Genomic DNA, 27,167 nt, shown 5'->3' with positions numbered 1-27,167 from the left:
TGGACCATATGACAATAATGACAACTTGACAAGTTACGAAGGTGACGAAATAGGATTGTGGGTGTACCATTTTATTATTTAGAGTACGTGTCAGGGTAGGCAGAGAATGTTAAAAAACGTTGAAATAATTTTAACAAAATCCGTAATTTTCACCTCCGTACCACCTTCATATTTTACAAAAGTAAACACAAGGAAAAAGGCATGCGGATGGCTATAACAATTACAATGTATAAATTGCAAATATAATGTTTCCCACGAACGATGGATGTACATGAAAATACCAGTAGGCACATTTATTATCCTTTATGTCCTATAATAGTTATTAAGCGGAGAAATCACCAAACATCAATAGCGTAGATTTTATACACGCGAGTGTATTCACAGTTCGCATAGGTATGTATTATTTCATTGTATTTTACTGAAACTGAATAACTCATATGATACACAATCCATTCTTCGCGTATCAGTAGGCGGATCACATGACAAAAGCTACGACCGAAGGGTGATCTGGGTACGGTCTCCAACAGAAGTTATTATTCCCTTTATTCATTGTTACCCAGAAAACGATAAGATGCCTACCTATTAAATGATATATTATACTACGAGTAGCAGTTCCCGAACTGAGAACTCGCTGTTCACCAAAAAGATACTATCGATTTAATTAGTTGTACTTACTTAGTTGGCAATGGATCGAAACCGCGTACGATTTATTGCAAGGTCTATGGAGCCCTTAACTGACAGGTTTAAGTCACCATAGAGATTAAAATATACGGTATCTGTGGTAAGCCGTAATCTTTCTATTCTTTCTTGTCAAATATTAAATACTTATATTGTGTTTATTTTATTTCGCTATATATTTTATCCCGCAAATAATTTTTAAATGGTAAATTTAAAAACCATGTACAATAAATGTACAAAACCAAGCACTTTAATTTGATACCAATACCAAACTGCATCATACTTTCTTGCAAACAAGAGGACCAAAATTTGCTCTAGCTCCTATTTCTAGCTTCATAACTCCTTGATCGAGCCTGCTCATAAATTAATAAATAAAATATAAGCCCATCAACTACACTTTTACCTAATTTTATTTAAATTAGAATAAATTTACTTAAGTTATTGCGTAACAAATTATCCTAGTTCAAGTTAAAAACATTATTAAACTTACCTTGATCTGGCCGCGTAGCCAACGTTACAATCGTTCACGCTCCGTAACGTATCGTAGCTATCTCTCTCTATCACTCTTCCATATTAGCGCGACTGTGCCAGTTGCGTTTCGTTCGCCACGGAGCGTGAGCGATATACACGTTGGCTACGCGGCCTGACTCTATTATAAATACTTTGCCAACAGGGGCCGTAACCAAGATGCCAATAGTTTATCGACAAACGCCAATCGAAAAGTAATAATATATAGGAATGAAAAACCGGTCAAGCGCGCGTTCGTTTTACTCGCGGACCGAAAGTTCCGTACTTTAAATTATCTCGTGTAACTATAAAGGCGAAAAACTTTTGATCAGAAGTACCTATACTTATACTAAGTATAATAATTTTGTACATCGCCATCTATCGACAAATTGTCTAATTTGCGCGATTTAATACACGTACTTATGTTGGTTTTTCGAGAATAATTCTGTATTATGAACCGATTTCAAAAATTGATCTTTTATTTGAAAAAAGGTGTCTAATGTAATCTCATATAAATTTCAAGTGTAAGAAACAAACGTAAAATTGGTTAAACCTCAACCTGAATTTTGTCCCCTCTTCATATTGGGCATTTTCCATAATTAATACAATAATAATAATACTTCCAATGTGTCTGGGTTAGCGTTGTTCATAACTATTCGAAATTTCGAATCGATAGCTTAAGTGGTTCTCGAGATAATTTGAGATGTGTTGTCGTTTTCTATGAACGTTATTCCATGACCCCCCCAACGTCTTACTTGCGATACTAGTCGACCTGCGTGACGGCATTATTAGGGTTATCGTTAGTCGAAGGTGCGCGTGGAAGGCGTTGCGTGACCAAATGATTTTCTTTGGCAGGATTGGTCCTTAAGACCCAAGGATGGATTTAAGACGTGGAGCCACCAAGATTTTGATGTAAATTTTTAAGGGGGAGGGGGGGGGCTCCCAACTTTATCTTGATATCTATATCATTTAAACTAAGTACTAGGTAGAGATGGGTAGTGAATAAATACACAGTATCTACTCAATATACCCGTATTTACTCTTTTTTTTATGATACAGGAGGCAAACGAGCAGACGATTCGCCTGATGGTAAGCGATTACCGCCGCCCATGGACACCTGCAACACCAGAGGGGTTGTAAGTGCGCCACCTAAATTGGTGGGTATAAACTATTTAGAGTGCTGAAAGGGGCAAATAAATATGAAATATAGGTGTATTTTGTAAGCCACTACTGGATTTGAGACGTACTTAAAAAATTGTAAGTAATATATTTTTAACAGGGGCACTCCATATACATGTAACTAACTGTCACAAAAAAAAACAGAAACCACCAACGTGTTGCACATTAAATGGGCCTTTAAAAATAACTTGAATGTTTCTAAAAACTTTTTTGGCTACATTAAATACTTTTGGAAAAAAACTGGTACTAAAGGCCAAAATAATGTTTATCCCTCTAACTATATAACTTTCGAACCAAAGTTCAAAAGAATATGAAAAAATATCGGGAGATAAGCCGTAGAATAGAGTATTAAAAAAATACTCTGAACAGGCAGGTTGAGCCATTTCTGAGTTTTTTTTTATAAAAAACCCTTAATAAAAGGTCGTAAGTGCCGTGTAAACACGAACTTTTGCGCGACATGCACTTATCTAGAATATCAATAGAACTTAAATGCCATATTTTTAAAGTAATCGCCTTCTTATTTAAAACAAAAATTTTCACTACGCATTATCACAAATTGCCTCTCACTGATGATTACCTGTTTTTACCTATTATTTTCATTATGTAGAAAGCTCAAGTCCTTTCCAATTACGACTAATTAGGGAATTTTCCTAATACAACACCGTGATTTGGGGAAAGGACCTCTGAATGTCATATACCTACTGTACCAAAGAACTACCCTTACCTTTTAATTACATAAATATTGTCTCTATTGTAAAAAGCAGAGATGTTTACTATTGAAATTACATTTTTTTTATTAACGAGCGATTTCGACGAATAATAGAAGAAACTTGCAACATTTCGAAACACCGATCTGAAATCGTTCGTATCATGATCCACGCAATAAATGTTCCAAATTTTCTTATATCTAATAATAAAATATAGTACAAATTTTGCTACATAAATACACAGTGCCCGTGGGCATTGCGAGATATTTTAACTTTTTAACAGTATTTTCATGATCATATTTAAACACTAAAATGTATAAACTTTTTGTGATGGCGATGTATCTAATATGGGACCTATCAATCAATTTTTCGTGGTATGGCTCCATCAAGGTGTTGATGATTCTGCCAATGTTGAGGTTGGATAAGACACGGCTGGTATATGAATCTTATCATATTACGATCATAGACAGCGTTCGCTTCGGTGGAGTATCCGACAATATGGGACCTAGTCCAAATGTCAGTTTGAGTTACAGTTTTACAAATAGCGTTTACAAATACATACAAAAACTCGAAACAAAAAATAAACAATTTTTTTTTTGTGAAGTTGACCTAAACTAATTTCACATTTGTTCCTTCCTTTGGCCTCAGAAATGCGTGGTTAAAATCTCTCAGGTTCCTCGTGGGCAACTTGCTTATAACATTTCATTTGATTTCATTATTTATTATGCAATCTCTCTACTTTATTACAAATACGTACCTATTTGTAAGACATCTTCAAAACTAATCTATAAAACGATTTCTTCGAATTATATTATACGAGTATAATATATGCTAAGCTAAAAGAAACCCCACATGATTATATTCAAATTACCTTATCTTTTTTCCTGGAAACCCACGAAGGAAAACGAGGACAGGCGCGAAACCGGCCTACATGATATGATTACGGGTACATCCGTCGGTTGTATCAGAAACTGTTTACTTCTAAAAATAATACGATCTTTTTTATTTTAAATATAGTGGGATGTAGTTGGATAGGATAGGTCTTTCAAAACTAATAAGGGTCTTCAATAACCAATTTTTGATAAACATAATATTTTCGGAAATAATCGCTCTGAAAGAAAAAAAAAATTTCCCCCTCTACTTCCCCTTGCTTCTGAACCATCGGTCCAAAAATATGAAAAAAAAAGTGTGAAAGTAAAGCTTAGTAAAGATTTTCAAAGAAAACTATTGTAAACCTGATCGGTTTAGCCATTTTTGCCTTTTTTAAAAAGTGTATTTTGACGGACGGGTAACTACGGAACCCTACACTTAGCACGGCCTGACATGTTCTTGGTCAGCAGGTGACAGGAGCTTGCTTATTCTAAACTAAAAATTTGAGTAATGATGAACAATTACGAAAAAACGACGTTTTCTTATAATGTCTATTTTTTGTCTCTTTGTTAACTTAAACAGCCTGTAGCTTCTAAAGTATTGATCGTAGAGTAAAAATAAAAAAATACCAGATTTGTAGGGAATGTTATGGTAAAACTTTTGTCCGAGATAATTATATAGGTAATGCTATTCGTGAAAATATTCGAGATATGACCAAAAATCTGAATAAGCTACCTTCAACTTCATGGAAAATATAAATATATTATGCCCCGTACAACATACGTTTGACTTTTTTAAATTTTTTGACTATCGTTAGTAAAAAATAGGATCAAAAAGGCTGTGCTCGTGCGATTTGAATGGATTTGACATAAGTTACGCTCAGAGCAGGTCGTTTGTGTCAATATAGCCTAAGACAAAAGTATTTTGCCACTGTCTTTCATTAATGTACTGGTTTGACTGAAGTGTGTTTAAGCGTTATTCAGGTTTATACAAATTAACATTCATCTTACCACAATTTATAATAATTATAATTCAGTCTACATACATCCCACTTCTGGGCACAGGCCTCCTCTCATGCGCAAGAGGGCTTGTGCTGTCCCCACGCTAGGCTAATGCGGATTGGTGACTTCACATACCTTTAAATTTCTTCGCAGATGTATTTCCACAAGATGTTTTCCGTCACCGAAAAGCTAGTGGTAAATATCAAATGATATTTCGTACATACGTTCCGAAAACTCATTGGCACGAGCCAGGATTTGAACCCGGACCTCCGGATTGAAAGTCGGACTTGATTTCCACTCGGCCACCACCACTTCCCCACAATTTAATAAGATTCTAAATTAAAGTTAGGTCATCACATCATCATTACACACGGTGTAACATGAGGAACCCGAAAGATTTTAACCACGTACTTCTGGGGCCAAAAGAAGGAATAAATGTTATATGAGTTTAAGTAAATTTCGCCAAAAAAAAATAGTAAACACCCCTTTAATGGAACAGGCACCAGTAATAGGATGGTATTGACAAATCCTGTCAAACAAGTATTTACCATCAGTTTTTAAACGCTGACAACATTTTACCATGAACAAGAGCCAAAGAGCTGCTTAAGTTTAATTTTTCATAGATATTTGTTATTTTGAAAATTTATGACGCCATACATCCCATGACTCGAGCAAAAAAACACAGTTTTGATTGGTTAATAATATTTATTACCAATTGCAGTAGCTTTTATTAAATACATGAAAAACATAGAGGACGAATTGGACATTCAACTTTAAAAGCATAATGTGGTAGAAATTTTACAGATGTCGGTGAAATATCAAAAATACTCCAAATTTTCTCTCAAATGTCCCATGATTGGTGCCGTTAATATATTTTTTTTCACATTTTCGAATATATTTGTACATAAAAAAATAATGTTAAGGTAAAACTGGCACCGATAATGAAACTTGTGTAAGCTTAAATTTTAATTTCATTATTTATTAACATTTATTTTGATAAGTTCTGAAGATCTTACACGTTTTAACTTGAATAAAAAAAGGTGGAAGTGGTAAGGCCTATATTTTAAGTTCTTTTCAATATTAAAATTCGTGGGCACTTGATGTTTTGGTGGCCGGAAAAGATTGCAAATTCCCAATGTTTTCCCTGTATTTTCTCAACACAACCTATATTTTTAGGGTTCCGTAGCCAAACGGCAAAAAACGGAACCCTTATAGATTCGTCATATCCGTCTGTCTGTCCGATTATGTCACAGCCACTTTTTTCCGAAACTATAAAAGCTATACTGTTCAAACTTAGTAAGTGGATGTATTCTATGAACCGCATTAAGATGTTCATACAAAAATAGAAAAAAAAAACAATAAATTTTGGGGGTTCCCCATACTTAGAACTGAAACTCAAAAAATCTTTTTTCATCAAACCCATACGTGTGGGGTATCTATGGACAGGTCTTCAAAAATGATATTGAGGTTTCTAATATCATTTTTTTCTAAACTGAATAGTTTGCGCGAGAGACACTTCCAAAGTGGTAAAATGTGTGTCCAAAGTGGTAAAATGTTGAGCAAGATCTAGTAAGTAGATTTTTTTTAATACGTCATAAATGGTACGGAACCCTTCATGCGCGAGTCCGATTCGCACTTGGCCGCTTTTTTTAAATCTTATCTTTAAACGAGCAATTCTTCACGATCACGGAAACGGCTTTAAGGATATCGATGTAATTTGCTATATGGGGGTTTTTGGGGGCGAAAAATCGAAGCTTTGGTTGTAAATAATTAAGGCTTATAAAAATTATTAAGTATACAGGGTGATTCATGAGACGTGAGCTGGACTAAGCCTACACAATCAGTAAATGTTAATGAATCGTTCACCATCATATTTAAGTAAAACAATCACGCTTTTTATCTGTTATTTAACTTTTTGTTAAGGACAAATTTGATTATTTACAATCATGGACACCCTACAACACTTAATTAACAAAGATAAAACCTCTTTAACCGTTATGACAGAACTTTAATTATGAAGAAAATAAAATGTCACACTTGAGTGAGATACGATTTTATAAAAGTAACCACACCCTTCGATGACATTCAATTTGTCACTTATTATGGATAAAACAAAGAGGGTGACCATAAATATCGTAAATAAAATAAAACTCTTTTTTTTAACAGGAAAAATTAAATTAACGTTACTCTCACAAATACTGGTACGAAACAGTTGCTGATAATTTACTGAATATGCAGGCTTGATCCTGCTCACGTCTCCTGAATCATCCTGTATAAGTAGTGAATTGTTGTACATAATTCAATAAAGATGAAATTAGTTTTCCTGTAATGATCAAAATTTTTTGTTAATCTTTATTTTATTTTGAGTAGTATATAATAAAATAAGCAATAGATAAAAATGACGATACTTGATAGTATGAAGTTAAGCTTCACTGTAATACTCATAGGTTACTGTAGAGCCTTTTTCCGTCACAGTGAAAAAAGAAATGGGGAAAATCCAACATCCCTTAGGATGTCTAGGATGCAACGCATTGCATCAGTGGAATGCTTTTAGCATCCGACCACTCGCACAAGATAATGGCTTCACAGATTAGAACTTCACCTTACTAATCATACATTATTATTCTTGATAATTTATGTTTTCCTAGCATGTAAGTGAATTGGTCTGACACTGTACCTAAACTTGCATTGTGTTCAATAAATAAAATAAAATAAAAATAAAATAAATTACCACAGAACTACTGAAAAAGAAACTTACGCTAAGCTTTTTAGCATTTTGGCTGAATAACGGCATTCTGTAAACGCGAACATCGCTTATAATCTATTGAATCAGAACTTACGGCTCGTCCAGACGCGATGATCAAATTGACAACTTGATCAGAAAAAAAAAGTGTCGATCTCGTGTAGCATCCACACGTACACAATTTCATACTGGAATGGGCGAGCTAATGTCCTTTTGCGTCTACAGCACATGAACAAATTGATAATTTAATCAGATTGGATGAAAAATAGTCCGTTTGAACTGGCCTTAAAAGCTACAGAAGAAAAATAACTTACCCTATGTTTTTCCCTGTTGGCCGAATACAGAACCCATCCCACGTAAATAAACATGATGAGCGCGGGCACGACTAGGCTGGCCACGACTGGGATTTTTCGCACCCACGCGTGGTATATCGCCAGTAGTAGTAGGCATATGCCAACTAGGATCGCAATGTACCGTCCTGTGCGCTGCCGCTCTTCCTGCAAAAAATTAATAACTACTAAGATTACTGTTTCGCAAGTAGGTTTTTGAATAAAAAAATCATAAGAACTTAGCAGCCGCCATGTAACTAAAGTTACGCACTCATTTTATAACGATATGCAACTTGATTGAAACTTGGCATGAACATTAAAGTATGTGAGTTTATTTTATAGACTCCCGAGACTTATTTAGAAATAATTTATTAATAAAACCTATAGTGCTCTTGAGGAAAATACAGCCTGGAAATTTGAGAAAAATACTATTTAAGCTCGAAGATGCTTATTAATAACCGCTCAACAGTTTAGTGCAATTGGGTGAACGTGAAATAGGTATTATGCACTGGTAGTTTTCTAGCTGTTATTACTTTCAAGAGTAATGAAAACAGTAAAGACCCATGATTCGAAAATAGTTTCCTTGGCAGAAAAATAGGACTGGTGGCTTACTCATGAAACTTAAACCATTAAGGTTACATTCGAACGTTGTTGTTGCAGCATTACTGCTACAACATTACAGTAGCGGTAAACGCTTCTTGATAAAAATGAGTGACGGGTTGAACGTTCTAATTGCCACAGCAATGCGGCAAAGACAGCAGAGTAGGTATTTTATTTTTATTTTTGACATAGTCAACGTCAACACTACAGCCGCAGAACGCTGCAACACCAACGCTGATGCAGTCGTCATCTCAATGAAACATTAAAACCATAAGGAAATTCTTCAATTACGAAGCCATAACGCAATCACTATGACCTCCACCAACATCTTTCGCGGACTCATAAAATATCACTTACCAGCCACAAACCACTTATTATTTTAGCTAATACCAATCAAGTTCTACTCTACTCTATTATTTCTATGAATTTCATTAGTTACTTGATTAGTGTCCCCCGGGCTGGTAGGATCTCGGCAGTCAATCAGGGGCGCGATTGAATCACGACTGCAAATACGGGGAATATTCATTCAGCCGTGGCCGGTTCGCTTGTTTTGCCTAATAGAATAGTTACGTCTTGTAGTTACCGATGAGATGCGCGTGGGAATTGGCCGTAATTTGCTAGCTATTTCTTACTATTTACTACATACAGTGTGTACAAATTATTTAAACTCTTTTAGTAACCTGGCACATTCGGACTTGAATTAATGTATGCCATATTTATATCTCTAAGCGGATACTACGAGTTCAATTAAAATTCTAGTAATAGTAAATTGGGTACTTGACACATGTTGAATATTTTAACAAAATTTAGTTAAATGGATAGAAAATGAGCCATCCATTATAAAAAAGTGAAATTTAAAAAAATATATTTAGATTATAAAAAAATATAAGGCACCAAAATCTCAAAAAAAAAAAATTTTTTGTCTTTCATAAGTAGAAAAGAAAATGGTACCATTCGATTCCTTACATTTTATTGAAAAATAAATTGTATGACAACTATACACATAAACGCAATATTTTAGGGTCAAAATGGCAATTTCCTTGATCTTCCATACATTTAGGACAGACTTATATGATGTTCATTATAATTTTGTTAGAGGCGTTTCAATCGTCGAGTGCGAGCGTCAGACTTTAACTCTCATTTCTGATCTTTGTGTTTCTTAAATGCCATGAGTCCCAATATAGACATTTGATCCTCAGGAAAATCAAGATCGTTTGACATTATTTACAAAAAACAGTCAAGTAGCCAATTAGTTGCCCTCTTGATTTTTTTTTACACTTTCGATTGATTACTTTTTAAAAAGTTTATAAAAGTTCAATATGTGTAAAATTGTCCTTATATATTTATTTATTTATATTAGTAGAACGTAGTATCACATTTCTTCTAACAAACTTATAACAAACCATTGTCGTCTAGCTGACGGGACAGGATAACAACAAAAAAAGTTGATCCACCCTTATATGCTACCCAAAGGTTGTCTGGAAGAGATCGCTTTTCAGCGATAAGACCGCCTGTTGTGTGCCTCTAAATTTAATCAATTGTTTATTTTTCTTGTATATTTCTACTGAGGTGTGCTAATAAAGAGTATTCTATCTATCTATCTATGTTTAGGCATATACTACTTAGAATCAAATTTGATACTCGTAGACGAAGGACGTCACCTATTTTTTTTAGTTTAGTACCTAGTTATAACAGTAAACATAGCTAGAGAATATGTGGCATGCTCATGTCCACGCATTTCAATACGAGCGTGACCATTCATAAATTTGCAATTCCGACAATCATTAAATGCACGGTATATTTTAGTACCCAGATACCTACCTACGAGTACGTTGGTAGTTGATTTGGTCTGGCTAGTGATTTATCGAGAATTGCATTGCAAACGCTGGCCAAGTTTCATTTTTTTTGTGGTTTGCAATAGATCTTTTTAATTACTTAGTTTGAAACACTTAACATACACTTTTGAGAAGCGCTGGTGGCCTAGCGGTAAGAGCGTGCGACTTGCAATCCGGAGGTCGCGGGTTCAAATTCAAACCCTGGCTCGTACGAATGAGTTTTTCGGAACTTATGTACGAAATATCATTTGATATTTACCAGTCGCTTTTCGGTGAAGGAAAACATCGTGAGGAAACCGAACTAATCCCAACAAGGCCTAGTTTACCCTCTGGGTTGGAAGGTCAGATGGCAGTCGCTTTCGTAAAAACTAGTGCCTACGTCAAATCTTGGGATTAGTTGCCAAGCGAACCCCAGGCTCCCATGAGCCGTAGCAAAATACCGGGACAACGCGAGGAAGAAGGAGGACTTCGAAACACTTTTGTTTACTTATATGCATACATAATACATATACTTACACAACACATATTTAGCAAAGCAAGAAACAACAAGATAAAACAACTCAATTCTAAAGGAATGGTAAACATAAACAAAAAAAATTCATAGCTATTAAACACGCAGGTATGTTAGATGAGATGGAGCTCATGTCTAATTTAAGTCTTGCTCTTGAAAGTATTTTAGAAAAGAGAAGGGGGCACCCATCTAACATTAAAACCGTGAGTCCAAGAAATGTGACAAAATATTAAGAAATTAAGTATCCTAATAACCCTCAAAGAAAAATATTTTTTTAGTAAATAGGTACACAACCTTTGCATAGTCGTTAAAAATCCAACATGTATAATAAGAGGACGTAGGTGCCTTAAAGATAGGTTTCCTATTGTTTTTTTTTCTTTCGTGTTCGACACGCCGGTAGTTTTTTTTATTTTCAGTTTCTGCAATTGCATATTAAAAGGAGTTAGTTTTTGTTTATATTATTGTTTAAAAAAGTAAAGGGATTATTTATTAGACTGTTAACAAACTCGTTACGGGTTACTTTACTCAGAATTGGCTAGATAAGAGTGTTTAACAGGTAGGTTGTTGCACGTGACGATTAGAAAAAGTGAATTAAAACGTAATCCAAAATTTAAACTACAATGTTTTGGGATTATTTGCCTCACTATGCATGTTCATGACATACTATATGCACGACTAATAAATAAGTATAGCTTTTACATAAAAGCAAAGTTCTACCGTTGGTTATTTACAAAGAAGAGATTAATTAGCAAGGGTACAGAACTACCTACTGTCTAAACCACATCTAAACTCACTAAAGTGCAACTTTGAAGTTTGAACCGTACAAAAAACGTAATAATTATCAACTAAGCACAATGTTACTCTAGTTTCGCTTAAGTTTGAATAACACTCAGTTGCATTGTTGTTCATCAGCGCTCACTTATTATTATATATTTTTTAATATTATAGGACATTATTACACAAATTGACTAAGTCCCACAGTAAGCTCAATAAGGCGTGTGTTGAGGGTACTTAGACAACGATATATATAATATATAAATACATAGAAAACACCCATGACTCAAAAACAAATATCCATGCTTATCACACGAATAAATGCCCTTACCAGGATTTGAACCCGGGACCATCAGCTTCGTAGGCAGGTTCACTACCCACTAGACCAAACTGGTCGTCCACGTTCATCCATTGTTATGATTTGACATATGACATGATCGTGTGTTAATTAAGTTGGCAAGACCTATAAATCCGGCATTACAAACTTATATAGTTCACTGGGTATATTTATGTTAGAAAGTTTTATATGAACTACAAACAATTAATATTATTTCTCAATATTGTTACTTGGAACTTACTGTCTTTAAACTTATTGTCTTTTAGGGACTGCACCCACCTTAATAGTTGCTGAATTTTTTTTTACCTTCACCCTCGTTGCTGGTCGAACGTCATTGTTCAACTTTAAGTTCATCTTGCTGTTTTTATAATTCATATTAACATTATCAATTTTATAATTACTGGCTCATTCATAGTACATTACTTTTACTAAAGTTCGTAGCACTCAACGACAACGATAAAAGTACTCAACTACGGTACGAGATTTTTCCGCACGTTTTTCAAGCGGTCCATGCGTGTGCGCGTTTTTTCGCTACGGGCGCTAACTGCAGAAGGCAGACACTGCATAATCCCGCGCTCGGCCAAACTCGCGATAAAATCGCGTAATGGCGCAGTCAATCTCTCAGAACTAAAGACGAGCACAATACATAATTAATCACGATCAAGTAAATATCGGCACTGGCCTGAAATTTGCCAGAGTACGGTTTTACGGCTGACACGAACCAAACCGCTCAAGCGTTCTTTTAAGTTTCTTCCTGGAATAGTTTCATTCAATGTGTTGTCGTGCCCGACTTTAAAGCATTACGAGTCTAGATTTCGCTTTTAATTTCTACCGTGTATTGGGATCAGTCTTCTGGAATATTTTTTTATAGTTTTTTGTTTGCTACGCGTTATGCACAGTAAGCTGCAGAGTTAAGTGACACCCCCTGCGTATATATTTATTTTTACAGGGGGATCACTTAACTATGCAGCTTACTGTGCCCGCATTTATGGAAAAATTCTGTAGTTTTTTTTTCGATAATCTGAGAAGGAATGCAGTTTACGAAAAATGTACTTACAATGATAACATTGATAACATTACACGTATGATTATAAATATATCATTTAAATTGTAAAGCTCTGTTTTTTAACAAATACGGCAAAGAATATATTCAGAAATTATTCCAACTTCAAAAACCCTGAATGAAACCCTTCAAAATCATGAATTACTATTAAAATTACAAATCTAGAGACCAGACCACCAAATTTGTAAAATACCACAAGTTATATATCCAAGGGTACAATAGTACTGCTGAGTTTCACCATGCTCTAATGAAATTCCCCAGCCGTCATTAAAGTCAATGACTTGAAAGAGAAACACGCCCGTTAAACAGCAAAGCTCTTTAGAAAGTTTTCCATTACTTATCTATTGTCCCCTGCGAGTTCGCCTGTTTCAGAGAACCCTGTGTCACTTGCCGCTGTTATAAATGCGAAATATTTCTATCTGCTACCTTTTCAAGCTTAAACCGATTATAAAATATTCACAATGAAGTAAAATTTAATCCTAGACAAAATAATAGGATAGGATATTTTTAAGCGTTCTCTGGGCTCCAAGGCAGTAACTGAAGATGCAACATGCAAGCGGGATAAAAGCAAACATAAAAGAATTATGTTCTTTCAACCAGGAAATCATACTCCAGGGCGCTGATGCGAGAGTTGTAAATTTGTATAGAAGTGTGATCAACAAGTTCTATACGAACGAAAATCTATGTATGTCACTACTTCAAACTGGCAAGAAAAGAATCCGCTTTGTAATTCTTGAGATGGTTTCAGTAAAGCGCTTTTGCGATAAAACACCTTGGCACGCTTCCCACTTTTTCTTCACACTAAACTATAAGTATTCGCAACAAGAAATGGATGCTAAATTGCTTTTTCACTCCAATAAGTATCAGATGGCAAACATACGATACTCTGGAGTACCGGTACGCTCTCGCTGCATTATATTTTTTGCTGTTATCAATGTCTCGATAAAGAGGTTTATTTATTGCTATTACGCCCTAGGGAGGCTTTATTGGGACAATTTTTCCTAGCTCAGGAAAGCTTTTTATGTAAGGGTTCTAGGTCGTACCTTTTTTTCGAATACCTTAATATTATTTATTGAATAACAGCAGGTAGGCTAAGTTATGTATTGTCTATGATTTTCTTTTTTGTTTACCTTGCTTCGGAAAATTGTGGCATTGATTTGTACTGGTATCGGGTACCTATTTTATTTTTGAAAAATTTCTTTGGCACCTAGCTGTCCTAAAACTAATTAATGTGGTTCGATCTATACAATTTTAAAGCCAATCTAATGTCTTCTGTGTCTTGTGTGGCCTGTGTGGCCACTGGGTAATTTTGCTCCAACAGTTATTATATATGAAAAGTATATCACAACCTCACTTACGCGTTACAACATGATATTAGTGATGGTCTACTTTAAATCGGCACTTATTACCAATACCTACAACGATGACTTTATTCGTTAGATAAGTGGCAAGTAGCTTATTCAGAACTTTACTTGGACATGCATTGTGAAACAGGCTCTTATTTATTTTAAAAAAGAAAGTCATTAAGAGTCATTACTTAATTAAATAAATAAATAAAATAAGATCGGGGTAGATATCTATTTTTACACGTAAATAGTTTCAACTCGTCGATAGGAGACACAGCGAAATTTACCTGCCTACAGAATCAGTATAAGGAATATGTTGCATCTAAGGTCCGACCGAGATCTCGGTCTCGGTCTCGGTCTCGGCATTCTCGGCCAAAAATCGGGCCGAGATCTCGGTCTCGGCAAGAATCTCGGCCCATTTTGGCCGAGAGCCGAGACTAGGCAATAAGTTATCATTGGTGGATTTGAATTTACCGCGCACGAGTGCCCGTTTCTAAGCCACCAGTTGGTTGCATCGCACGCGTGGTGTGACATTTTTTGTGATTTTGATTGGTTTCGTACCCACATTTTAAGCCAATTACTTAACAAATGTTGGGTTGGGATCGGATAGGTTCGGTTGCGAGTAATGACTTGTTCTTTGGTTCTTTTCGTTTTGTGGTTGTTGTTTTTTTTTTTTATACCACGACGGTGGCAAACAAGCATACGGCCCGCCTGATGGTAAGCAGTCACCGCAGCCTATGGACGCCTGCAACTCCAGAGGTGTTACATGCGCGTTGCCGACCCTTTAAAAACCTGTACACTCCTTTTTTGAAGAACCCCATACTGTAGACCCTCGGGAAAACCTCGGAAGGGAGCTCATTCCACAGCCGGAGCGTCCGCGGGAGGAAATTCCTCTTGAACTGCACAGTACGCGACCATTTAGGTTCTAAGGTGTGAGGGTGAACTCCCTGCCGACGGCGAGCGGTGCGGTGATAGAAAGTGGCCGTTGGCATCATGTCAAACAATTCCTCAGAGCACAGCCCATTGTACAAGCGGTAGAACACACACAAGGAGGCAAAGTCTCTCCTTAGACTTAAAGGTTCAATACCGCTTGTGAGTTTGGGATCGTCAACGATTCGCACAGCGCGCCTTTGGACTGAGTCAAAGGGTCCAAGCTGGCATGCAGGTGCTCCTGCCCAAAGGTGACAACAAGGTGTTGTTATTGCAGAAGAGTTAATAAATGAGTGTATATTGTTATTGAGATTTAACTTTATGTGGGTGTAAGATGACACTGGGTATTTTGATACTTAATATATTTTTATTTGCGGGAAAACGTAAACCTGCGGTAAGTACAAAACAATACCTGTGACGGATTACTATTGTGGAATATTGGACATAATTTCATGCTAACTTTGCGGATGCTTCTATGCAATTTTGACGTAAATCGCGGTGTGGTTGTTGAGACATAGGTTGATTTTCATTTAATGTGGCTTAGCTTAGTAGCAAGTCACTAACTGACCAGTTAAACGACGAGCATTGTCACAATTTAACGGACCATAACGCTGAAAAAATACGTTTTTTGGGTTACAATATATATCTATAATTATGATTATTGTACCTCTTTTTTGTGCACATCCGTACTAGAAAAACCGGCCAAGTGCATGTCGGGCAACGCATAATGGAGGGTTCCGTACCTTCATAAAATACAAAAAGCCAGACAAGTAAAAGAGAGAATGTTCGTGGCACTTGCTTCGTTTTAACAAGAAGATATTCAAAATAATTTTCCTGAAAAAGTATTTATTACAGCTTAATTATTTAACTTACTACGATGCGACTTACATTATATAATACATCTTCGTTCCATATATCGTTATAAAATATATCGTATAGTTTTCGAGTAAAATGGTTGTGACATACGGACAGACGCAGACGGCAATGGCGAAACTATAAGGGTTTTTGCCATTTTGGCTACGGAACCCTAAAAATACCATTTAATAGCGCTACGAATTGATCATGATAACTTTTTCTGATAAATCGTCGAATTTCGACTATTAAAACATTTTGACTGCAAAAATCGATTTTTTTCTTCTATTTTATAAATTCTCGGTCTCGGTCTCGGTCTCGGCCGAGAATTCCATTGAATCTCGGTCTCGGTCTCGTTCTCGGCCGAGACAGATAAAGCACTCTCGGTCGGACCTTAGTTGCATCTAAATTTGTAAAAAAATATGTAGGTATATAAATAAATGATGTTTACTTATTGGGAACATTTGAGAATAGATTTGTGGGAGCTGAAGTTTTCATTTCCGAATGCGGGCCATATATCAGCGAGGATGTAGGACCCGCCTGCCGAATGTACGCAATGCCGTGGCACGGTGCCCGGGATAACGAGTGGGTCACTGTCCTGCGTGCTCGACAGATACATGCACGGTTTAATAGGTACAGTCAAGGTATTAAATATCGATACGGACAAAGTGACAAAAATATGTACACACTACTTTCATATATAGGCAATAAGGGCGTGTATACATATTTTTGGCACTTCGTCCGTATACCGTAACTATATTATGAATTTAATACCTTGACTGTACATAGTTTTACCCAATAACGCGACATAGAAGAAGGTAATGTCGTGTTTATCAGTTTTGATGATTTTTTTGTCTTAATTGCCCGAGTGTCACTAAAAACATCATAAAATACATTAAACAACATGGTGAATAAGGTTATTTTGTGAAACAGAATGTCCACATGCTATGTAATTTATTTATTTTGTTGTAATGTAGGTATTATGTTTGTTGTTGTGTTTTTTTATGGTCCTAGATGGTCGAAATAAATGATAATTTAATTTAATTTTTATGTCGAGAATATTTAGGTATCATTATTCATTTTGATTGCCCATTTGGGATTAAGAAAAAAATTAAGTAGATTAGCATTAGCAACTATTGTCACAAGTCGGGTTTTTTAATAAATGTACGTACTTTGGCTACTACTGTTGGCTGTTCTCTAATTTATTTCATTTAATTAAGTAAATATTTCCAGATTAAGCTTTAATTTCGTATCGAATATGTATGCCAGCAACAGAGCTGCAAACGTTGTATATTCGCCATCATCAGATATATCGGAACGACCAAGGTGCTCAAAATATCTGAACACGCACTCTAACACCTTGAGAATAGAGGCGTGTTCAGATATTTATGAGCACCTTGGCCGCTCCAATGTATCTGATGGCGACTGGCGACTAAACCTATGTTTTAGCTTAACATAATATTTAATTACTATTTGATGATTTGTTAGGCACATAATTCATTGTTGTTTTATAAACGAAATAAAAATTACCTTATCTACAATCTACTGATACCTATTATGAATTTATTCATTCAAGTACCTAAGTACTTTAGACGGTTATTTTCTAGCAGATAGAATCACTCCCTGCATATAATACTCGCAACAGACGTGAAAATTTTATTGAATCGCAACCTCATCGTCGCATAAAACAACAATCTTATGTTTCGAGTTCCTCGCGTTAACATTTTAGGAACATTGTACGAATATAACACACGATTCAGCTACATCTTACACGGAACGAAACCTCGAGACAACCCATATAAACTTGTTGATAATTCATACGTGCAACACAAATAAAGTCCAAGCTTCTGTCAAAGTACTTTCTGCACTTAGGCTCTTGTGGTTCGTAACTTTCGAGTTCAACACCTCGAGGGTTTAATGCGAAAAGTCGGTCTAAGCCAGTTCTACGTACCTACATTTAATTGCGGGTTGAAATTATTGTAAATTTCATATTTACTCGTTAGAATTGGATGTAGGTAGTGGCATGTACATATTTAGGACTGACTTTTCATTTCCCTATTTATTTTACCATTTTTTACGCCATGGCAGGTTAATATGTATCCTAGATAAAAATTAATTGACACTGAGTACTAAGTGACACTACAATAGGGTTGTTTCCATCTTACTTACAAATCTTAGAGCAGAATTGTATCCCAATAAATTCTTTTGAATTATAAGAACATGTTAAACTACTTTTAGGGGACCTGTAATGACCATATTTTTGTAAATATTGAATTTAAATATATCTTTTGGCACACGTCACGTAACCAAACTCGAAACGTCATTGAAGATTCTGATGACGTCACAACTCTCGGATTGACACTGTTGACAGTTAGGCGATAAACAAAAAATGAAAAATGTCAGTTGACAGTTCGTATCTTCTACGTGTGTATGTAGTTATGTGTCAAACCGTAAACTGTGACGTCACACAATTTTCAAAGAGCGTTTTGGGCGCGAAAGCATCTGTCAAATTATATTTTGTTAATTTAACATATTTAAAGCCGTTTTACCTAGATACCTAGAGTGAATAACGACGCCAAGCTCAATCAATGTATAGTTAGCACTATGGCACTAAGTATACTGTTAGTCTCAATGCTTATATAATGTCACTCCTTTTAACATGTGTAGCTTGACTGTAAGTGTTAATTTAAAGAATAAATAAATTAAAATTATACTACTTATTACTCTCGCCCCGAACAAAATTAACTATGTTTCTTTTACCCTACATGACCTTACTTAATAACTTGTTGAACTTGTGCGTATTCAAGACCCCACTTGTGGACCATAGTCATATTTATACCCCGTTTTTTTTTTCAGATTACAAATTATATAACCTCAAAAGTAGCGGTAACTTTCTTTCTCTAAAATTAAATCTGTGTAAATATGCACTGAATTATAGTGTCGTTTACATATTATGGTACCGCAATATTAGATATCATAGGAACCATAGGAACCGTTAAATACCACTACTATTGAGGTTAGAAAAATTTTAATCTTAAAAAACAGAATATAGGACCTACTGGACTATAGGTGGTTTTACAAAGTCTTAAAACTAAAAACATATTCTAATGTGTTGTTCCACTGATCATTACCATTAGACACCGGTTGGGCTTGGCGCCGACGCGACGCACCCTTGCTGTCCGTTTGATACATAGCGCATTGCGTTGCGTCGCTGCAACAGAACTTTATCACCTACTTCTTCCCAGAAATTGCACAGCCAACGACGTGAATATGTGTTGTGTATGTGTCGGCGGCCGATCGTAAAATCCGCCACATCAATAAATTCCCAGGCATATTGTGGAATGGCGGCGTTTTACACAAAGTCTAGGAATTAGGTTCTTGATCTAGCGGATTTTACGTCCGGCCGCCGCCGACATCTATATTGTATTGTAAATAAAAATATCCCTCAATAGAACCTTTTCGGGTGACTTCCATCAAAGTAAAGTATTAAATATACATTCCCTCGTACTTGTGTCCCTACTCGTATTGTAAAAAGAAAAACGAAATAAATTTATTCACCTAAACCAAACAAAGCAGCATCTCATACAGGATAAATTCTATTTTTAACTCCGTATACCTAAGCCTTTTAAGTTACCGAATTTCGATTCTATTAAGCTTAATATTTTAGAAGAAGAAAAGAAGATAAAGTTTAAGTTTTTCAAAAAGTTAAAACCCGTTAACTGTGATTGATACTAACTACACGTCAACAGACAGACAACAGGTAGACAGTTGGACACATAGGTATATAAGTTTTATATTTTTAACAGGTACCCTAGATTTTCCTATAATTTTGGATGACATTAACTGATGACAATGAAGTGTTTTGCAAGCACGAGCATCATTATTAGGCTTATAGAGGATTTAACAACTGGAGTCGCCTTTAAGAGCCTCGGCCAATAGTCATATATATTGTATGGACTGACGTTCATCTGACATAGCTATTTGTACGTCATGTACAAATAGCCATACATTTGACGTTCCCCTCCCCCGTAAAAATTGGCAGACTGTTTTGTACAGAAAATTACAGACAAAGCGTCTCCAGTTGTTAAATCTTCCAAGTTATTAGGCTTAGTTAAATTAATTTTAATAACGGTGCGTGCAATGGTGACAAGCGTATAGCAAGTCATGGCTAGGTCTCAAATAGTTAGTCCCAATATTGATGTCACTAAAATCAAAATATTTTTGCCTTTTTTGCAGTGGTGTTTAATAGAATTTTGTTTCGGGATTTATATGTATTGCACATAGTCCGCACAGATTGGACCAGCACAAGAGTGTTGCATTTTAACAGATTATTTACAGTTTGCACGAAAAATGTTGGTCCTTCGAGCCGGATATTGCTCGCCCGCCTCGGGGCATTATGCATGCATCTGATGCATCTGGCCGCAACGCTAAACTGAAAAGCTCCAAATCTGGGGAATGTATTCTAAGAAATGTGTGGTAAAAGGAAGACAGAGAAATTTTAAAAAGAGATTTTCCTGTTCGTTATTTTTATGCAAGGCAATTTTGATGCATACATTTGTGAATATTGAGTGTACTATCTTAAGCACGCTTATTGTCAATATTGTCATTATTCGATAAGTAGGTAGTAGTATTTTTTTATAAATAAGCACCAAGCTAATAATGTGCGTCCATTAAATTTCTCACTAAGTTTTTTTAGCAAAAAACAACTTTAGTGATATTTTAAAGTCTCATAATATTTTGATATCTTTTTAACCTCCTTTGCTTTATTACACTTTTAATATCTATCTACGCGGCATGTTTTAGTACAACTTTATTACTTAGGTAAGTGATGTTCTACGGAGTTCTATTTGGGTTAAAAAATTAAAAACCCCTTGTTTTTTAAATGAACGGATTATGCTAAAATTATCGGCACGATTCAAACTTTAAAATACGTCGAGTATTAGGTCTATCTCTATATAGCATATGGTTCGAAAATATCAGTTTCAAAAGTGACGTTGTTGTTTGAAGAAAAGTTTGAAGACATATCCGATTCATATCGTATCTAGTAGACCTAATATTAGACGTATTTTAAAATTCAAATCGGGCCGTATGTATGTCAGGAAAATGGCTCAATTTTGTAGTTGTTAAATTAATGAGTCATAAAGAGGTGTAATGTTCCGAAAGACTTTATGATGAGAATTTACAAAGGGGTTAAATATCCTGACCCAAATAACCTGAATTATGATGTTAAATGTGTAATAAATTACATTTGTGCCGAATTTATAACCAAAGAAGGGGCTTTTACCGCCCTGGGGGACAAAAAATGGGATTATTTTCACAGGTATAATAAATAAAATACATACATGTGTATACCTAACTTGTGTAAGTATGAGTGACGGATTGAACGAACGCAACGCATTTTATCAAGGAAATTTATACTGACATCACCCGCGTCAACTCTATAGCAGTAACTCTGCAACAGTAATGTTGCTGTGGTTGCACACTGAATGTCACCTTAAATGTTAAATTCATACCGCGCCCGTATACGCATAGTCGCTCAGAATTTCTACCAACATTGCCGAGGACTGTACAAAAAATAGATTAATGTGATAATATGCTGAATGTATTTTTTTTTAATGTATCAGTCAATCAGTCGATTCGTTTTGTCTTAAGAATCAATGTCTAGATGGGGCATTTTGGAATGCACCAAAGCAATATCAAATTCAGAAACGACAGTCAAAGTCTAATCGTATACAACACAACGCACAAAACGCCCCTTTCTAAACGGTAGGTACGTGATCATGACGTCACGATCACAATCACGAAGCCGAAAGTATGGAAAAGAAGAAAATTGCTATTTTGACGGTGAAAACTTGCGTTGAAGGTAATTACGAGTATACTAGTATACATTTTATTTTCCATTAAATGTAAGGAAGCGAATGGTCCCATTTTTCATTTTGAAAGTACAATATACTTTGAGGTTTTTTATTGTGTCTAATTTATTGTGATACATTGGTCATTTTACATATATTTAACTACCTAGAATTTGTTAAATTCAACAAACGTTCAAACGAACGTTGTAGATACCTATGCCAGAATTAATCACACATTATTTATATTTTTAATATGCATTATTCTTTTTACTGTGCCTCAAAAAAATATGTTTTAATTTAATCAAAACCTACAAAAAATTATCTTCTGTCTCCGTAAAACCTAAAGGTTACGAACTGCCCATTTAAATATCCCTAATTAAATTCTCTGCCAGCAATTAACGCACCTAACCCCAAAAAAGGTAATTTATATAAAACCGTAATTTTTCGCGGTCAGGTACCTACGTCAGTTATATTATGTAATAAAGTGAATTATTTATAGCACTATTAAACTCTGACAAGATTGCGGGATACAAAGTATCCGTATAGAGGATCGTGGGCTATGGGGCTTGGGACATAGCTTAAATAGCTATCTGTACAGAGAGTTCAATAATGATTAAAAATACGGGCTTAACTAGTGTATGGTTACCTATCACGCGAAAAGTTAAGTACCTTATAAAAGTTTTTTTTGTAATTATCCCACACGTCTTATTCTTCCATACCGTCCGTTTGTTGCCCGTTTGTTGCGTTAATTGAACTATTGTTAAATTGTATTGCTTGGAGATGGAGCAATTGAACTATTTAAATAGGTAGGTTGTACGTTATTTGGAAAGCGGCGGTGAAATTACAAGCACACGTAAGTATAAATAATAAATACCGGCCAAGAGCATGTCTGCCCATGCACAGTGTAGGGTTCCTTATTTACCCTTCTGTCACGATAGGCTACCTTGAACGTATTATAATAAAGACATAACAAGCAAAAGGGAGTATACCTTCGCAGCGCTTAGTTCGTCTTTTTAGGGTTCCGTAGTCAACTAGGAACCCTTATAGTTTCGCCATGTCCGTCTGTCTGTCTGTCTGTCTGTCCGAGGCTTTGCTCCGTGGTCGTTAGTGCTAGAAAACTGAAATTTGGCATGGATATATAAATCAATAAAGATGACAGAGTCCTACAATAAAATCAAAAAAAAAATTTTTTTTAGGGTACCTCCCCTACACGTAAAGTGGGGGTGAAATTTTTTTTTGCTTCAACCCTACAGTGTGGGATATCGTTGGAAAGGTCTTTCAAAACTAATAGGGGTATTCAACAAACATTTTTTGATAAAGTGAATATATTCGGAGATAATTGCTCCGTAAGAAAAAAAAAATGTGTCCCCCCCCCACCCCTCTAACTTTTGAACCATAGGTCCAAAAAATATGAAAAAAATTTGGAAGTAGAGCATAAGAAGGACATTAAATAAAAACTATAGCGGATGTGGTCAGTTTAGCTGTTTTTGAGTTATCACAAAAAGTTTCCCCTTCATAGTAAAAAGACGTACACCCACAGTTCATCCCTTGGTTAACAATCTACGAGTATAATACCTATTTAAATAGCTCCAGCTTAGCTTATTGTGACGGAAGAGTAACTACGGAACCCTACTCTGAGCATGGCCCAACATGCTCTTGGCCGGTTTTTATTTACTACTTAAAAAGGAAAGACTTTTCGCGATAATTCAAAAACGGCTTATCCGATCATGTGCGCTATAGTTTTCATTGAACCTTCATGTTTTTCATATTTTTTGAGGTTATGGTTCAAAAGTTTAAGGGCGAATTATTTTTTTCGAAGTGATTATTTTCAAAAATAATTACTTTTTTTTGTAGAAGGCCCCTCTCTATTTTTGAATAACCTATCCAACGACACCCCACACCATAGGATTACGGTGAAAAAATATTTTCATCTCCGCTTTACGTGTAGGGGAGGTACCCTAAAAAAAATTTTCTGTTTTTATTTTACCACTTTATGTCAGTGCCAAATTTCTAGCGCTAACAATCACGGAGCAAAGTCGCGGACGGGCAGACAGACAGACATGGCGAAACTATAAGGATTCCTAGTTGACTACGGAACCCTAAAAAAAAAATGAAAATTCTAAACTTAAAGTTACAACAATAGTCCTATGCTTATTAGGTACACGACATGTCTTTCTGGCCGCTAATTGGCAATCCTACAGTCCGCTCGGGTGTTGCAAAGATTTTTCTCCTGATTCGAGGGCGAGGACCTCTAAATTTCGTACAATTATCTGAAACTACATTTTCACACGCAAACCACTACTTATATACTTACCTGTTACCACGATAATCGCCGCATGAACAGAACTTGTTGTTCTATCTCGATCCACATACCCGTGTATGGTCGTTAACACAAACGACTATTCAAGACGCGCCGGTAACAAATCCTAGTTTACGACGTGGCACCCATTTTCTGTTTGTCCGTAAAACACCCGTAGAAACTTCTGGAAACTTCGCTAGTTTCTATCAAGACGCAGTTCTTTACTGCAGATTAAAACTTGAGTTCAAATAATGAAGAACAATAATTAATTCCTTCCTTCGTTCTTATTTTAGTTTAACTCGCACTTCTTAACGACTAGAAGTTATGAGAAATGAGTGCAAATAAACTTACTTTTTTCAAGTTAGTACTAATGTATGCATATGAATTGCCCGTGACTACCGAAAACTACCTTTTGCCCGTGACTTTATCTGCGTGTAATAATGATGGATAAAAACGACACTAAAGTACAGTCAGCTGCAGGGATAGGTGTGTCCCCCCCCCTGCATACAATCAGGCTATGCACTGGGAGGTAATAAGGCCTACCTGAAAAATAAAGTACTTAAAACAATGTAACCGTCTTAGTTATTAGAGTAACATATAAAATGATATACCTAACTATATAAAAGCTAACAACAATCCAGTACATAAATTCAATCTTATGTACCTACTTCTTATGATCTGTTGAATTAGTCTTACAAAAAGTTGAGATTAATAAGGCCTATGTGCATCACGCAATAAAATCTATACCATTTAATGTAACGAATTTTCTAACAATAATATTTGGGACAGAAATTATAATACCTAACTAATACTTATACGTAACGTAAACAACGGTGAGCCCTTTCTAAATAAAGTTAATTACAAAAAAAATTTTCATGATTGCACACTTTTTCGAACTCATAAAAATGGACAAGGCCTTAATAAACTACCTACCACGCCTTATTATGCTACCTTGCTATGCGATTTATCTTTTAATTGTTGTAAAAATTCTGACGAATGAACATGAACCTTATATCCTTTCCCAGGCGTCAAACGATCTCCGTACCAAATTTCTTCTAGTCGTTTCAGCGATTTCAGTTTTAGGTACTTTCGTATTTATAATTTATTAGTAGAGATTCTCATCGTATTCCTGGTTACATCCGATCATCCTTACCATAGTAGGTGAAAGTTCATTTGGCTAGACTTGTCGTTCCTACTCAAATGACAAACTAAACCTTGTTAGGATTCAGTACTTCCTCGAATTTTTCTTCCTTAGCAAAAAAGCTAAATTTAATTTTCCCTAATTAACTCTAGATTCGAGATAGGTAGGTACCTACCCACCTACTATTTCTGGAATGCGATAAGATTCTATCTCCAAATCTTACTTTACTTACTTTGAAAAAATAATCTTATTCTTTGTGGGAAACAGTAGGTAAGTATTCGCACTCCAAATTCGAAAATGAATTATCCAAGTTTTATTAACCTATTCAAAAGCTTGTAAGTAAAAAGAAAACTTTAGCAATTAAAAGTATGACTCCTTCCCCCTCTGTGGTTTGACGTGAATTCTCAAAGTTTTGTACTAATTAATTCCTAAGACTACAATCAGTTGGATGCCGATTAGAATACTTCAATATAGAGCTTGATGGACATGAAACTAAATACGAGTGATTTCGTACATACATTACGAACATTACTTATATGCTACAAATGCGCCACTGGTACAGACACCAAATTACAAGCACGGTAACGTTTCCAAAAACGTTCTCGTTGTTAAGTAGTTATCTGAGCAGTTTTCAGATTTTAAAATCTAGTTACGTTTTGATATTTATATTATACCTACGATCGCTTTTAGGTACTAAATAGTGCGCACGAAATGCACTCGCCGTCATAGCATTAGACATCTCACCCGCACTTATTATTAGTGCGCGAAAGATGCACAGCAATTATATCCAGTTCCAGGTTATACTCGTACGACAAAAAGATCAAATCTTGAACAAATTGTAAAATCTGATGTAAAGTGCAAAATGCCTGTGCCTGCCTATTTAATGCCCCGTAAGCGCTAATAACTTATTCACTCGGTTGCCAAGGATTTCAAATACCACTCATGTCATATGGCGGAATTCTGAACTTTACACATAAACGCCAATCAAATGCGATCCGTAAAAAGCGTTTGGAGGAATTAATTGCCAGCAAGCTGTATCGTTTTAATACGCCTTCATTTGGTCATAAATGCGTGTACCTAATCAGAGTACGCGCAATCCCAAGTTTGAATAAATTTTCGGAGCCTTAGAATCAAACCAAGATAAGTTGGCTATGATTTTGATAGTCCAGCCTGTACAAGTGTAAACGTCATAATTTCATTGAAGTTATGACGATTTCATAGAAGACGTTTAATATAACTCTTGCACTGCCTAGGCTGTCAAAATTGCTGCCAACTATCTTGGTCTGACTCTAGGAGATGATTTTTTCCTTCGATTGCCAAACCACTCGATATAGAAAGTTACCCACCCAAAATTATATTTTATTCATTAAATTATGAGCAAACTCGATCAAGGGATTATGGAGCTACAAGAGCCTAGAAGGCCAAAAAGCTATTTATGAGGGGTTTTTGCTATACTGGTCTTCTTTGGTATCAAATCAAAGTGATCAGGCCCCTCTTTCCCACTGGGCACTCTGGGCACGTGCCCGGGACCCCCAACCTCACGGCCCCCGTTTTTGAGTGCACTAGGGCCATTTGAGTGGAATATGGATTCCTGAGTGCCCAAGGCCCCCGCG

At 35.7% G+C, this 27,167-nt stretch overlaps 2 protein-coding genes across 2 annotated transcripts in view; both read right to left on the bottom strand.

Moving 5' to 3' along the window:
* The window catches only part of LOC133521467 (uncharacterized), a 49,644-nt gene extending 35,647 nt beyond the window's left edge, over window positions 1-13,997 (bottom strand). Inside the window, exons 1-2 of the mRNA XM_061856441.1 lie at window positions 12,351-13,997; window positions 8,000-8,182 (exon numbers count right to left, since the gene is read on the bottom strand). Of these exons, the coding sequence (XP_061712425.1) occupies window positions 8,000-8,182; window positions 12,351-12,446 (279 nt within the window). The 5' untranslated portion in view covers window positions 12,447-13,997. The remainder of the gene's footprint in view (window positions 1-7,999; window positions 8,183-12,350) is intronic.
* The window catches only part of LOC133521466 (uncharacterized), a 520,259-nt gene that overhangs the window by 265,479 nt on the left and 227,613 nt on the right, over window positions 1-27,167 (bottom strand). The gene's annotated exons all lie outside the window — the stretch shown is intronic.

This window comes from Cydia pomonella, chromosome 9 (assembly GCF_033807575.1).
Source record: "Cydia pomonella isolate Wapato2018A chromosome 9, ilCydPomo1, whole genome shotgun sequence".
In the NCBI taxonomy this organism is placed as follows: Eukaryota; Metazoa; Arthropoda; class Insecta; order Lepidoptera; family Tortricidae; genus Cydia; species Cydia pomonella.
The sequence above is the reverse complement of the archived record's forward strand: the minus strand, read 5'-3'. Positions and strand labels throughout refer to the sequence as shown.